General features: G+C 38.5%; 1 protein-coding gene across 1 annotated transcript in view; it reads right to left on the bottom strand.

Annotated features, from left to right (window-relative positions):
• itsn2b (intersectin 2b) overlaps positions 1-15,477 on the bottom strand; it is a 109,385-nt gene that overhangs the window by 5,711 nt on the left and 88,197 nt on the right. The window contains exons 29-37 of the mRNA XM_049464098.1: positions 10,279-10,400; positions 8,121-8,227; positions 6,191-6,374; positions 5,114-5,212; positions 4,846-5,013; positions 3,667-3,879; positions 2,235-2,356; positions 2,050-2,132; positions 1,844-1,927 (exon numbers count right to left, since the gene is read on the bottom strand). Coding sequence (XP_049320055.1) covers positions 1,844-1,927; positions 2,050-2,132; positions 2,235-2,356; positions 3,667-3,879; positions 4,846-5,013; positions 5,114-5,212; positions 6,191-6,374; positions 8,121-8,227; positions 10,279-10,400 — 1,182 coding nt within the window. The remainder of the gene's footprint in view (positions 1-1,843; positions 1,928-2,049; positions 2,133-2,234; positions 2,357-3,666; positions 3,880-4,845; positions 5,014-5,113; positions 5,213-6,190; positions 6,375-8,120; positions 8,228-10,278; positions 10,401-15,477) is intronic.

Raw genomic sequence — 15,477 nt, 5'->3', positions numbered from 1 at the left:
GTGGTGCAACGTGACGTTGGTGGATGGAGCGAGACATGATGTCCCAGATGTGCTCAATCGGATTCAGGTCTGGGGAACGGGCGGGCCAGTCCATAGCTTCAATGCCTTCATCTTGCAGGAACTGCTGACACACTCCAGCCACATGAGGTCTAGCATTGTCCTGCATTAGGAGGAACCCAGGGCCAACCGCACCAGCATATGGTCTCACAAGGGGTCTGAGGATCTCATCTCGGTACCTAATGGCAGTCAGGCTACCTCTGGTGAGCACATGGAGGGCTGTGCGGCCCTCCAAAGAAATGCCACCCCACACCATTACTGACCCACTGCCAAACCGGTCATGCTGAAGGATGTTGCAGGCAGCAGACCGCTCTCCACGGCGTCTCCAGACTCTGTCACGTCTGTCATGTGCTCAGTGTGAACCTGCTTTCATCTGTGAAGAGCACAAGGCGCCAGTGGCGAATTTGCCAATCCTGGTGTTCTCTGGCAAATGCCAAGCGTCCTGCACGGTGTTGGGCTGTGAGCACAACCCCCATCTGTGGACGTCGGGCCCTCATACCATCCTCATGGAGTCGGTTTCTAACCGTTTGTGCAGACACATGCACATTTGTGGCCTGCTGGAGGTCATTTTGCAGGGCTATGGCAGTGCTCCTCCTGTTCCTTCTTGCACATAGGCGGAGGTAGCGGTCCTGCTGCTGGGTTGTTGCCCTCCTACGGCCTCCTCCACGTCTCCTGGTGTACTGGCCTGTCCCCTGGTAGCGCCTCCAGCCTCTGGACACTACGTTGACAGACAGCAATCCTTCTTGCCACAGCTCGCATTGATGTGCCATCCTGGATGAGCTGCACTACCTGAGCCACTTGTGTGGGTTGTAGAGTCCGTCTCATGCTACCACGAGTGTGAAAGCACCACCAACATTCAAAACTGACCAAAACATCAGCCAGACAGCATAGGTTCTGAGACGTGGTCTGTGGTCCCCACCTGCAGAACCACTCCTTTATTGAGTGTGTCTTGCTAATTGCCAATAATTTCCACCTGTTGTCTATTCCATTTGCACAACAGCAGGTGAAATTGATTGTCAATCAGTGTTGCTTCCTAAGTGGACAGTTTAATTTCACAGAAGTTTGATTTACTTGGAGTTATATTGTGTTATTTGAGTGTTCCCTTTATTTTTTTGAGCAGTGTATTTTAAAATGGCCGACTTCCTGTTATGCGGAGTGAGTCATACCAATACTGACAACATGTGTAATCACGTCTTACGTGCTTTTGCCAAGTTTCATGAATTTCCAAGCAGCTGTGTTCTGACCATGCTCATGTTTCTATTTGGTCTAGTGTTGCGTCTCCATTAAATCAATTCTCCACCATTACATCATTGTTTCTGCTATCGACTACTGCTTCGCAATTTATCACCATGTATGTCTGGAGTTGTAGGCCTGTGCCATAATGCATGAGTTTTTCGAGTATTGGAAATGCCTCAAAAATGAAGAATCGTTATATTAATAATAATGAGATCAAAAATGATAGGGCTCTGCACCTTGGGGGCAGGCTTCGCTCGGGCCCTAAAAATAAGATATGTACATATACATATTGGCTGCTTTTGCTTTTTAGTTTAAATAAGGACCATATGGATACTCAACAATAAAACAAGGAAAGTTTTAGTTTTCCATAATATGGGAATACTTTGAACCCACCACTTCCACTGTAAAAAAAAAAAAAAAAAAAAAAAATCTTGCTCTAATATTTATCTAAATTGGTGCATATCTCATTTCTCAAAATTACTCTGAATTACTGTTTTTATCAGAGAAACAAATGACTGAATTCCCTAATAAAGATCAAAATTAATCTCACCACTTGGTTTAGAGGATTTAAGCTCTGTGGCCTCCTGGATTGTGACAAGTAGCCGGCCAATTCCACTTGCTTTCATTGAGCGAGCTATAATAGGATGGAGAAATACAATACATGAACATACAAAAATCTAATTATTATAAAAACAGAGTAATTCATATATTCAGACATAACACTGAATTACTGAACACAAGAGCTCAAAAACTCACCTTGATAAGCCTTCTCTCGTTTCTTTTTCTCCGTCTCGATAAATTCCTCGGAAGCTGCTTTAATCTTCTGAACCCATGCCGTTCTAGCCACAAAAATGGAGAAATAAAAAAACAGGATAGAGTAAAAGTGGCTGTACCTACAGTAATCAACAAATATAATTTCAAGTGAATTTACACAAATCCACCTCTCATTGATGTTCTCTGTCTTGAGGGTATAGACCCTGTCAATGTGAGAGATGTGGAAGACAGGCTCATCACTGGATGGGTCGGATGGCATCTTTACCAGGACTTCATTCAGGAACACAGGCTGGCAAAGACAGCAACATACAAAAACATTCTGTCATGTGTTTAAGTGGCTCAAAAACTTATTTAACATGGAAAAAAAGAGATCTAAAGATCAAATAAAAACCTTCAGGGGAAGTGTCGCTAAACATCTGTAAGCAATGTAAAACGCAGTTATATTCATATTAGTGGTGTCAATTTAAACACTAGTATATACTTGTACGTTTGAGAGGAGACAAAGCCAACGTGGGGCGCTTAATAACCCACGCAAGCACTTTGTCTCCTCTGCTTTTGATGTGGGAACAAGAAAGTAAATATAGCAAGAATTTTTTGTGTTTCAATGTGTATATCTGTGCAGTGTGAAACTGCTTTAACACAGAATGCTGAAAATTAAACGCTGCATGTTTCACTTTTCACAGTGATTTAAATGGGACGTGCAGCATATATGTCCGCATAGTAAATGGCGTGGCTGCGAGCAGTGAACATACCACACTAACACTTTGTAAACAGCATGGAGCAAGGTCAGAGCTGGAAATCTGACATGAGACTGGCTCCAGATTTTTACAACTGGACACCGCACACCGGGGAAAGTCTCCTCTGTCATTGTGCTGTCTATGTTGAAGCTTTTCAGTCATTCAACTGGAAATATATAGGCAAGTAAAACTGCAAGTAAACTAAAAGTACATTCAATTAAACTAAAGATTAAAAAACAAATTATTAGGCATGTTGCTACGGGAACAATTAAAAATCACAGTTTCACGTTACATTCTGCTTTACTAATCATCAAGTTCTCCACTGTGAGCTTTCACTCTTTTCCAGCAGATGATGAGCTCCAGAAAAAGACAACAGTTATTATTTATAGGAGAAATTCACCATCACTGAGTAGCATTTTCTTCCCCAAAATCTGTGGACTGGCGCCGAAATACGCTGGTATGCGAGAGTTTGGAAGAAAGACCCCAAGTCGTGAATGGTGAGAGTGAAAAGGGAGTGTAAAATGGGACTTTTACTTTCACTTCTCTCCCAAACCACTCCACTGAAACGGGTAATGCCCCTTCTCAGAGACGTCACCTGTTCAATGTTTGGAGGAGATCATTAGACGTACACAGAGGTTATCAACTGTTAAAATATGATGCAGACAGTGGCTCTGATGATGGAGTGATACTTGGAGAGCTTCACTCACAGCTACATTATTTGCCGATAACAGTACTTAGACAGTGCTTATTATTCAATCAGACGGTGGTATAATGAACGATAAAATCGATAACTAGGCTCATTACTTCAGATTACAGTGTTATGCATGGATGCACTATTGTGTAGAAAGAGTTCAGCCCTTACTGATTTGTATATCCTGTACTGGGTGCTGGACTTTGGGCTGAAGAGCTTGTCTGCGCCAGAGGAGGTAAACTGTTTGACAGCCTGGGTGAAGAGCAGGAAGTCGGTGAAGAGGAAAGCGTAGAGCTCCTTGTTGCTTTTGGTTTTGAAAAGTTTCCCACTGTGCAGGAGTTTTCGAGGACCCAGGCAGTTGGTCAGAGAGTTAAATACCAGGCTCTATTGAGACAAAAAAAATCAGTAAATGTTTAAATGATTATTTAATCAAATTCATAAGTACCTGGGTTATTTAAGGCCAGGTCCTACCTGTTGGTTGTAATAAAGAACATGTGTTACTTTTGTATAGGATTAATTGCTGATAGCACCAGTTATTGACTGTCAGTGAGCTCTGTATTCATTTAGGGAGTATTCAGAGTAATTATAAGGAGTGGGGTAATTTTTGATTCTTAAAAGAATCTTGATTCAGATGTGGACGATTCAGAATTGATTCACAAATGACAAAAATAGATTTCCTAGATACAAACTATATTATAAGCATTATAAAGCCTATTAAAATGTGTAACTTCCTATTATATACCTTGCATATATTTTTATATGCATATCAAACACAGATCAGCCACATACATTAAAACCAGCTCTGTATATATATATATATATATATATATATATATATATATATATATATATATATATATATATATTACACTGGTCAGACATAAGATTATAATCACCTTCTTGTTTCTTTCTTTGTAGCTGTTTTTTATATTGTGGCTAAAGCTTGCGTAAACATTACCCTAAAAAACTTTAATCCTAATCATTTTACTAATTGATATAACTATGAATTTTATAAGCAAACAGAAATAGTGTAAAAGAGAGTATTAATGAATTAGCAGGGTTCATTATGATCATCACATATGCTTTACTATAAAAGTACCAATTATGTGGAAAAGGAGGAAAAGGAAATCCTGTATAGAACAAAAAAAGATGCATTGTTTTATAATCTCATTGCAGACCTCTAAGTCGTAAAAAGTGCCTAGAAATTCCCACCCCTAGTAATTACTTTTACATATAAATTGCCAACCTATCTGTACGCTGTTGTTTTGATTTTGTTGTGACCACTGCAAAACTGTCACATGGAGATTATAAATTCTCAATGATTTAGAGATGATACGATATGTTCCTCACTTCTGTGATCCCCTCACACTGGACATGATTCTGGATCCACTCCAGGCGATCTGAATTCTCCTTTTCACGCACTCCCTCGTTCACCTGAGAGCACAGCTCCTCCGCCTTCTCCAGAGCCTCTCGCAACTGAGAATGATCCACATGACTATCGGGTGTACTCTCAAGGATCTGGCAATATACACACAAACATTTACTTATTACGATGTGCTCAGCAAGACACTTTCGTTTCAGAATATGGCAAAATACACATAGCCATGGTAGCACTCACATTTTTGATGTGAAGAGGATATCGTGTGATTCTTTGCATAGGCTTGAGCAAGAAGCTAGACAAAGGCATTCCTTTACAGCGGTAGTCGGTGGCAATTTTCTGAAGAGAAAGAATCAGAAACCATTCTATCAGGGCAAACCAAGCTGAAGCTGGATGTGACTTTGATTTGATTGCAGACAGTATGAACCCAAAATATTACATTGTGAAAATTGTCATTTTGCCGATAATGAGAAAAAAAAATTATTTGTAAAAGTATTACATTTGTAATAGCCTGTGCTTAAAGAATGATAATAATAATAATAATAATAATAATAATATATATAAAACATCAAAATCTACGGTTCCATATTATTATGCACAACAGAGTTTAAAAGCATTTTATAGATTGTAAAGAACTGCATTTTTGAATTTGCAGCATCAAATGGTCACATTTACTAAAATCAAGAGCTATTTCAATCAGAAACATCCTAACAGGCCAAGTTTACATGTTAACATAGGACCCATGCTTTGATATCACTCAATTCTTGCATCTACAGAAGATCTACAGAGTCAGTTTATGTGTTGTACCATGAGTTACATTGTTTTGCACAGTGTTAATTATTTCAAAGTGCTAATTTCGCCCATAAGAAAGGCTGAGATCCATTTATCCCAGTTTTTTATAAACTGGTTCAGTCTTAGCTGCAACATAAACGTAGGCCTTTCCATTGCATAGATTTCAAATACAGCATCAATTCACCGTTCATTCTTTTTCCTTACTGTCAACAATAATTTAAGCAAGTATTCATAATTTTTCCTACTAAATTGCAGCACCTTTCCCATGAAAAGATTCAGCCATGAAAATTCAAACTCGATTTCAAACAGATCTGCTATAGCATTTCCAATCTCCTGCCAAAAGCCTGCTCAAAAATGTGAAAATGATCAGCCATCTGAGTACCCCTCTGTCTCTAGGGGGAGGTGTGGGTGGTCTCTGTTCCATGTGGAAGACATGCTACGACAGAATGCCTACAATATCCTGTGTCAGTTAAACAAACTGCAAATGAGACAGAACAAGTTGTAGAATATAAGCAAACTGAATACCTTGAGAAAGTCTTTAAAATCTGGTTCCTGGTCAGTCTTCTGTTGCAGCAATGCTGCGGCATTTAGCTGGCAGCTGCAGAATCTAATGTAGGCCTGCATGTGAGAGAGTTCTGCAGCCAGGATGTCACCCACCATCTGAACAGGCATCTTTTCTCCTCCAGTCTTCTTCCTTACTCGAAGGGCCCTGGCATGCACACACAAAATCATCAGGTAACCACTTTACAAAAAACTAAAAGGAAATACATTCACAGGAGGAAAGGAAGTGTAAGATTGCAATACTGTTCAGAAGGAAGATAAAAGTTACTAGGAACTATAAATCATTAATAGAGGTTCCTAATGCTTTCCTGTAATAATCCATCCCATGCAGCATCAATATTCTTACACAGTTCCTACAGATTTTGTGGTAGGGGTAGAGTGTTCCTAGCACATGGATAGGTCTGGCGATGCAGATGGCCATAGCAAAGTACTAAAAAATTAATGTGAGTGAATCTGGGATGCTATCTGATGCACTTATTAACAATCCACCCCTACTGCAATATCTGCAGGACCCGTCAGAGAATATTCAAGCTGAAAGAATAAATCACAGGAATCCATTAACTGTTTTTATTAGAAGATGTGTATTAGATTAATAAAAAGGTTTTGATACAGGGGCGTGCAAAATACCCCTTGAACTTTCCATATTTTCTCCTCACGAACAAGTATATTTCATTGGAATTGAATGTGAAAGACCAAGACAAAGTGGTATGCATTTGTGAAGTGGAAAGAACATTATGCAGGATTTAAAACATTTTTTACAAATAAATTATCCGAAAATGGAAAGAGTATGGCACAACTGTAAACCTACCAAGACAAGGGTGTCCACCTAAACTAAACACGGAGAGCACTGATCAGAGATGTAGACAAAATGCCCATGGTGACTCTGGATGAAATGCAAAGATCCACAGCTCAGGTGGGGAAATCTGTGCACTGCACAAATGTGGTATTTATGGGTGAGTGGCAAGAGGAAAGCCATTGTTAAAAGAAAACCATAATAAGTCACATTTGCAGTTTGCCAGAAGCCATGTTGCTAACATGTGAAACAAGGTGTTTTGGCAGATGAGACCAAAATCCAACTTTTTGGCCAAAATGCAATGTGTAGCAGAGAATTAACACTGCACATCACTCTGAACACACAATCCCCACTGTCAAACATGGTGGTGGCAGCATCATGCTCTGGGGCTGCTCCCTTTTAGCAGGGACAGGGAGGTTGATGGGAAGATGGATGGAGCCAAATAAAGGGAATCGTGGAAGAAAACCTCCTGGAGTCTGCAAAAGATCCTGAGACTGGGGCAGAGGTTCACCTTCCAGCAGGACCTTAAACATAAAGCGATATTTATGTGTTTGAATGGCCCAGTCAAAGTCCAGACCTAAACCCAGTCGAGAACTTGTAGCAAGAACTTTAAACTGATGTTCACAAACGCTCTCCATCTAATCTGACTGAGCTTGAGCTGTTTTTCAAAGAAGAACGAGCATAAATTTCAGTCACTAGATGTGCAAAGCTAGTGGAGACATACCCTAAAAGACTTGCAGCTGTAATTGCAGCAAAAGGTGGTTCCACCTTAACTCAGGGGGGCTGAATACTTTTATACACCACTCTTTTCAGTTTTTTATTTGTAAAAAATGTTTTGAATCATGCATATTTTGTTTTCCACTTCACAAGTGTAAACTACACTTTAGGTAGGTCTTTTACATTAAATCACAATGAAATAGATATATGTTTGTGGTTGTAATATGACAAAATATTGTGGGTTTTTTTTGCAAGCCACTGTAGTTGTAGTAACTACTGTAAAAGCTAAAAGATACTCAAAGTGGAAATGTTTGGAGTTCACCAGCATCTATAAACTCTAGCAGCTAAATGAAGTACAGAATGACAGGGACACAGTTCACATACTTCACCAGCTTGGTGTTGCACATAATAAGCTCTTTCCAGTTGACAAAAATCATGTTCATCTCAGCTTCAGTGAGCCGTCCTGACTCAGACATTGGCTTGTGAAACACCTTCAGAAAAAATAAAATAAATGTCACTGTTTACGGATCAGTAGCTTATGTCACACAAATTACTCAGCAGTAGTCATCTACACAAATAGCATAAACAAACAACAAAATGCAGCAAAACATATACAAGAACATGTATATTAAACATACATGTTTTTGTATGTTTTTGATGCATTTTGTTGTTTGTTTATTCTAATGTTAGATAATGCAGTTACAAGTAAAAACATTTACTGCTTACATCAATGGCTTCAAACTATTCGTGTAGATGTCTACTAAAAATATATTAATTTCCATGTACTGTCAGGGGGCAGTGATCCCTGAGGAATCAAACAGTACTCGGGATCATGAAGTGCCTGCATGCATCAACACTATGCTGGCGCTGGTATGTGTGTGCCATACACCAAAACGTAGAAACCAAACATATTCATCAAATTAATTTACCGTATTTTTCGGACTATAAGGCGCACCGTATTATAAGGCGCACGATGAGTGAACGGTCTATTTTTAGTGTTAGTCCATACACAAGGCGCACTGGATTATAAGGCGCACTAAATGAAACTTTATTTATATCAGTAACAATAACTCTGAGCAATAAATCCTTCACAATATCTGTGAAAAATAACAACATCTCTGAGCAATAAATCAACAAGCACAGCAAGTACGTATTACTCCGCGACGCTCCTGACAACGGTAGCCGCAACGCTCCGACAGACCATAATATTATGTTGAAGCACAGCAAGTACCGCATTACTCCGCGAGGCTTCTGACTATAATAGCGTGTTGTGCCGAATTCGGTGAATAAAACGGTTTTAAAACAGAGATAAAGATTGGATAAGTTTCATTTCTGGATGAAGTGATTTCCAGCGCTGTTTGGATATAACTGTGGATTACAGGAGACTGGATTGATGGATTCTCTTTAGTCTGGACGCGTTTTGAAGGTAGGACCTGTGGCTGAGCGCGGGTGTGTGTTCGGGGGGTGGCGGCAGTGACCGGAGGTTACCCCAGGACAAAAGGAGAGCCTTTTATTACTGGAAACATGCGCTCTGACGCAGCTGTAATTCATGAAACATACATCCTACAGTAAAAGCACAGTTCTGGAATCCGGAGAGCCAGACGGTTCGAATGGTGTATGACATGACCGCATTCGATGAAATATGGACGAACGATAAACGCAAATATGAGTTATGAATTATTAAAATCATAACCAAGGCATATTTCGCCCTAAATGTTTATTTTCTGAAAGGATATTCCGCTAAATAGGCTAAATAGCTCAAAAGCAGAGATTCTAAGCTTTAAAATGGTATATTGGATGTCTATATTGAACCTGTAACTGTTCATAACTATTCAGAAACACAGCCAGTTATGAAATATTAAATATTTCTGGCCCGCCGGTGGGCCAGCGCGTGTTAAGAGGTTAACTTTACTTAGAAGTGGGCGCTAAAAAGAAACAGTTTGTGCTATTACCCCAGAACGGGTGGAAAGGAAAGTTTACCGGCACCTTGTTCTGGCCACGGAGCTACAGTGGAAACTAGCTACCCTGAGCCACAGCCGAGAGGCAGTACGGCAGTCAAAGGTAACCGCGCGCTAGCCCAAGAGGGGGATCTTTTTCTGGCGTGGGTGAGGAATCCTGCACAACAGAGCGCCGTGTACCACATAAAATCGAGGTCAGTAAACACAAGCAAAATCCATACACAAGGCGCACTGCATTATAAGGCGCAATGACGATTTTTGGGAAAAAATAAGTATTTTAAGTGCGCCTTATAGCCCGAAAAATACGGTATATCGTTTTTTAACACTGTTGTCACAAAGCATTTAAAGAAATCTGGTCTAAATACATAAAAGTCATTATACATCCACATAGGTCGAATATATTCAGGTGAATAACCACAACAGCAATGGAAGCAACTAGAAAAATGTTATTTAGCAGATGACAGGGAAGCATTATGTTTATTTAAATTAAAAAAATTCTGTATATGTTTGGACAGGACCCGAGAGCATGTACTGATTTAACAATGACCTCTGGAGTGCTGTAAGGACACATGCAGATGTCATACCTCCAGAACCAGCTGAAGGTCCTCCATGTATCGTTCTTCTGTCTCAATCAGTTCATGGATGTAACCCTGGCGTTTCTTCTCCTGAGGGCTCATGGAGTCCAAACTGGTCAAATCAGCACACCCTACAAAGAGATTCAAGCATGTAGTAATCTCAGACTTAACCCAATTCCCCCACCCACCCAAGGAAAACACCCCCCCCCCCCCCGCCTGTTGTAATCCAAAGCAAAGAGCTCCTGTACCAAACACACCCAAACAGTAAGGAGGATAGTCACAGAGGAAAAGAAAAGAACACTCGAAAACGCTCACATCAAGCCTTACCTGATGAGGCCCCCCCATTCTGACGCTCCTGAAGCCTCTGTGAGGCAGGGTCTTTCAGGGTGCGATCATCCTCCTCACCATCATCCACATCCCACAGTTTTAAAAAGAGCAGCTTACGAGTTGTGCGAATGCTCATGGTTCACAGAGCTTACGCTGCAGTCGGTAAACTCTGCCTTTTCTTTGACTACATCGCACACAAAAAGCATGCGTATCTACTGCAGAACTAAAATCTGTTTTTACCAAAACAGGCCGACAGTGGGTCAAAGGCAGCATGCTTGGCAAGCTTAAGACTGCATGTACTGACACTCCAGTGCTTAAGGACGTCTTCCGCACCAGAGATGAACAGGTTTAGATTGTTATAGTGGTTATTAACACTATAAACTTCATCAAATAACTGGTTATTACTGCTTAAGGTCATTACTATTATTGAGAATTGGCACCTTGATTGATTTGAAAGTATGTATTTAAAAAAAAAAAAGAGGAAGGCCTAGCTGTAATGAAAGTACATTCCTACATTCCTATTCTTAGAAAATGGTCATGGTTTTATGTCTGCTCTAATCAGTCACAGTTCTTCTCCTTTTAATTCTCAGCCTTGCTTTGTCCTCTGTTTCCAGTTTCACATTCAAGAATTCCACCACCACTCTCCTAGACCCCACTCACTCCATGCTGAGCTTCTATTCTTAAACTGTTCCTTGTCAAGATTACTGAATGTTCTGCTTTTATCTGCTTCTTTATCTGACTCTTCTCCGAAGCTTTTAATACACAGTCTTTCGGTCCTGGTTGCAGTAGTTTGCATTCTACCTTAAGTGATTGCAAATCTGCTCAATGCAGACACTACAGTGGTGTTAAACAAGGTTCTTTTTGCTTGGTCCTCCTTTGTATTTACTACACACTTGCTCTATTGAATTTAAAACTGATAATACGACTCAATCCCACCAACACTGAGCTGTTGTAAACTCTTCAAACTAAAAGTTTTCAGCATGATATTGCCATTGGAGAAGCCCATGGAATCCCTGCAGTCATACACACACAAGCTTTAGGGTAATTTTTTATGTAATTATCGTTCTTATCTATGCAGCAAATCATGCTGACTCAGTAATGCAAATTTCTCGTCTACCACACCTAAAGTATTTTACCCTCTTTCAATACAAAAGAACACCAGGGTTCTTTTCCAGTCATTGCTCATCTCAAGACTCGACCCAGCCCCTTCCTATGAGATCAAAACCTGGAACTCATTCACCATTTTTCAAAACAAGGGAAGACGCATTATAGTCTATTAGAACAGGCACTGATTTTACTTTGTTTGTATCGAGTTGATTCTTTTAAAATTAAATACTACATGAAAGTTTTTTTGTGCGAAAATGTTTTGCCCCAGTATTGTTTGGCATCTATTTCTGATATTAAATTATTTTAAATTGTTGCTAAAAAATTAAACAGTTTTTAGTTTTTAAATAATAGACAGTATTGTAAGATCTCAGAGCATTCATTTGGCTATATCATTAACTATTTAAGAATAATCTATATAATGTAGCCCTACTTAGAAATGTAAATGTACAATGTAAATTTCCATAGCTTTTAAATAATTTAGAAAACGATACAACTCAAAGGGACGACAATGTTTTTCAAAGGCATTTTAATGTCTATATTTGTTTAATCATATATGCGTTACAATATTTTGCATTTTCCAAAATAGACCAATATATTAAATTATTTATACTATTTCCACACCACAAAATGCATTACTTCACTAGAGAAGTAATCAGAGATACTGACATTTATACAATGCTGAATTGAGCACAAAAATGCAATACATGAGTAACAATATGTTGAAAAGGCATAGTCCTTCTAAGGGCAGCATTTAAATACAATCCGTTTTATATTGGCTCCGGGGAAGAGTGAGCTTGACATAAGCACAATTGTCTGCAAGCAGTGTAAAGTGTAAAAAAAGTTGTGGTTTAGGTTTATAATTAATATTATTTAAGAAAAAGCTAGGCAGCTAACCTAACCTAATGCTGGTCATTTAAGTTATGGAATTTTATGCACAATTCTATTTTTGGCATAAATAATGAAAAAAATTCATACAGTAAGAAACTTAAAAGTATTGTTTTGAATAAAATGTTCTATTGGTTAACACTGTCTTTTAATCTTGTCAATCATTAATTTAAACAAAATGTATATATCATTTGAATCGAAAATTGTTTCTAAATGGAATCTTAATCAAAAAACTCTAAATCAAGAGATTAAGAGATTTGCACCCCTTAAGAAAGGCTCGATATATATATGTATATATATATGTATATATATATATATATGTGTGTAAAAATGTAAGTATGATAAAAAGATAAAAAGAAAGAACAAATGAAAGCAGCACTGTAAATAACACAGTAACTTTAGTATAGGTAGAGGAGTAAAGGTAACTTAGTGACCATGTGCATTTTCACTTTAAAGACTGAAAGTAAAAAAGATAATGCAGGAACATACCAGCAAGTGTATTAGTTTGGTTGGATGCGCTAAAACATTACTTAACCATTATCACTAAATGACCAAAACAAACAGTAGCACGTTAAATGTGGCCCCTCTGTACCATGAAGACAAGAAGAAGAAAAGTATTTGTATGTAGTGAATTAAGAGCCAAGAAAAAAGGATATTAGACTGCAAGCAAATTAAAAAGGCTGGGCAATATATCAAATCATAATGTGTAATGTGATGCATGGGTAAGATTTACCATGGCATACCACAAAACCAGTTACTGCAGCAACCCTAATTGTTTACATTATACTAATTTGTGCTAAAGGTTTTCTTCTACTGCGCCTATGATTAAAAAGACATTTAAAAAATTTTACATTTTTCCCTTTAGTCACACTAAACTTCAAATTTGAATTAATTTGAAGTGTTAGCTTGTGAATAGCACAACTTAGTAACAGCCTTGTAATTTACAGGACAGTTAAATTCAGAGAAAAGCATAAAAAACAAAAATCAAAACACACCGGCCTTTTGAAGTGTGGGGGAGTGATGTTTCAAAAATGCAACTATTCTACAAAAACAGCTTGTTTGTACACAAAAAATACTGTATTGCAAAACATCAGAGACCTGTGCAAAATAGTTGATCAAGATTAACACACACACACACACGTATGACCACCTGCTTGTTTCTACACTCTGAATTACAGGCTGTAGTCCTGTTTTTAAACACTGTTCACTCACTTTCACCCACTCTTTTAGACACTTTCAACTATATCTGCTCCCCTTTGAAGATAGAGACAAGTCAGAGACAGAAGCTCTGAATCAGTTGCTGCACAGTTTACAGTGTTGGTCATCCTGTAGCCCATCATCAGTTCCCAAAGGATGCTGCCCACAAAATGCTGTTAGAGAACCATTCTCAGTCCAGCAGTGACACTGAGAACAGCACTGCTGTATCTGATCCACTCACTGTACCAGCACAACACACACTAACACCTCATACACCACCACCATGCTAATTAGTGCTAATCAATGCAGTGCTGAATAACCCACCTCACAAATAATAGCTGCTCTGTAGTGGTCTATCCTGTGGCATCCTGAGCTTTAATTGATATTAATATTAATAAAGTATGCAGAGAAACAGATACAAGACTACAGGGTAATAATGGGTGTAGAAACACAGTAGTGAACATAATGGTAAGTTTTACATATATTTATATACACAGACATATGAAAATGTTAGAACACCCCTTGAACCTGTTCAAAAAGAAAATCAAAAATTAAACTAAAGAAATTAATTTTAAACATAATCTGTAGAATGTAATGGATAAAAAAAAAATGTAATTTCTTGTGAGGAAAAGGTTAGACAGCCTACGCACTAATAGTTGATATTTCCTTCTTTGGCTAAAATAACCTCAATTAGAATACAACCTTTAAGTCTCTGACACTGACTGTGAGAAAATGTTTTGCAATCCTTTATGTAGAACTCTTTCAGCTGTGTGACATGTCTTCTTTTTTTGATTTTAAATAATTAATTTGTCCAAAGAGCACTGATTCAGATGTCTCTGGCAAACTTTATTCCTGTCCTGATGGGTTTTTTTCCAGCAAGAATTTCATCCTTGGACTCTTACAGTGGTATGAAAAGGTTTGAGCACCCCTGATAATTTTCATGAATTTCCTTTATAAATCACTGGTTGCTTAGATCAGCAATTTAAGTTAAATATATCATATAGCAGATTAACACACTGATATTTGAAAAAATAAAAATGAAGTTTATTGGATTTACAGAAAGTGTGCAATAATTGATTAAACTAAATTAGGCAGGTGCATAAATTTGGGCACCTTTGTCGTTTTATTAATTTAAATATTTTAGCACAAACTATTGGAATGCAAAATTAGTTTGGTAGGCTCAGTGACCCTTCTTTGACCTATATACACAGGTGAATGCAATTATGAGAAAAGGTTAAGGAGCCAATTGGAAGTTTTTCTCCTCTTTGCATCTTTCCTCAAGAGTGGCAACATGGGAGCCTCAAAACACAACTCTCAAATAACCTGAAAAAAAAAACCAAGACAAAGATTGTTCAACGTCATAGTTTAGGGGAATATTACAAAACGCTTTCTTAGAGATTTCAGCTGTCAGTTTCCACTGTGAGGAACATAGTGAGGAAATGGAAGAACCACAGACACATTTCTAGTTAAGGTTTGAAGTGGCAGAACAAGTAAAATCTCAGATAATCAGAGGAGAAGGATGGTGAGGTCAAAGTCAAAGTCAACCCACAGATCAGCTCCAAAGACCTACATCATCATCTTGCTGCAGATGGAGTCACTGTGCATCATTCAACTATTCAGCGCACTTTACACAAAGAGAGGCTGTATAGGAGATTACTGCAGAAGAAGCCTTTTCTGTGAACAAGCCACAAA

The sequence above is a fragment of the Astyanax mexicanus genome, chromosome 14, assembly GCF_023375975.1.
Source record: "Astyanax mexicanus isolate ESR-SI-001 chromosome 14, AstMex3_surface, whole genome shotgun sequence".
In the NCBI taxonomy this organism is placed as follows: Eukaryota; Metazoa; Chordata; class Actinopteri; order Characiformes; family Acestrorhamphidae; genus Astyanax; species Astyanax mexicanus.
The sequence above is the reverse complement of the archived record's forward strand: the minus strand, read 5'-3'. Positions and strand labels throughout refer to the sequence as shown.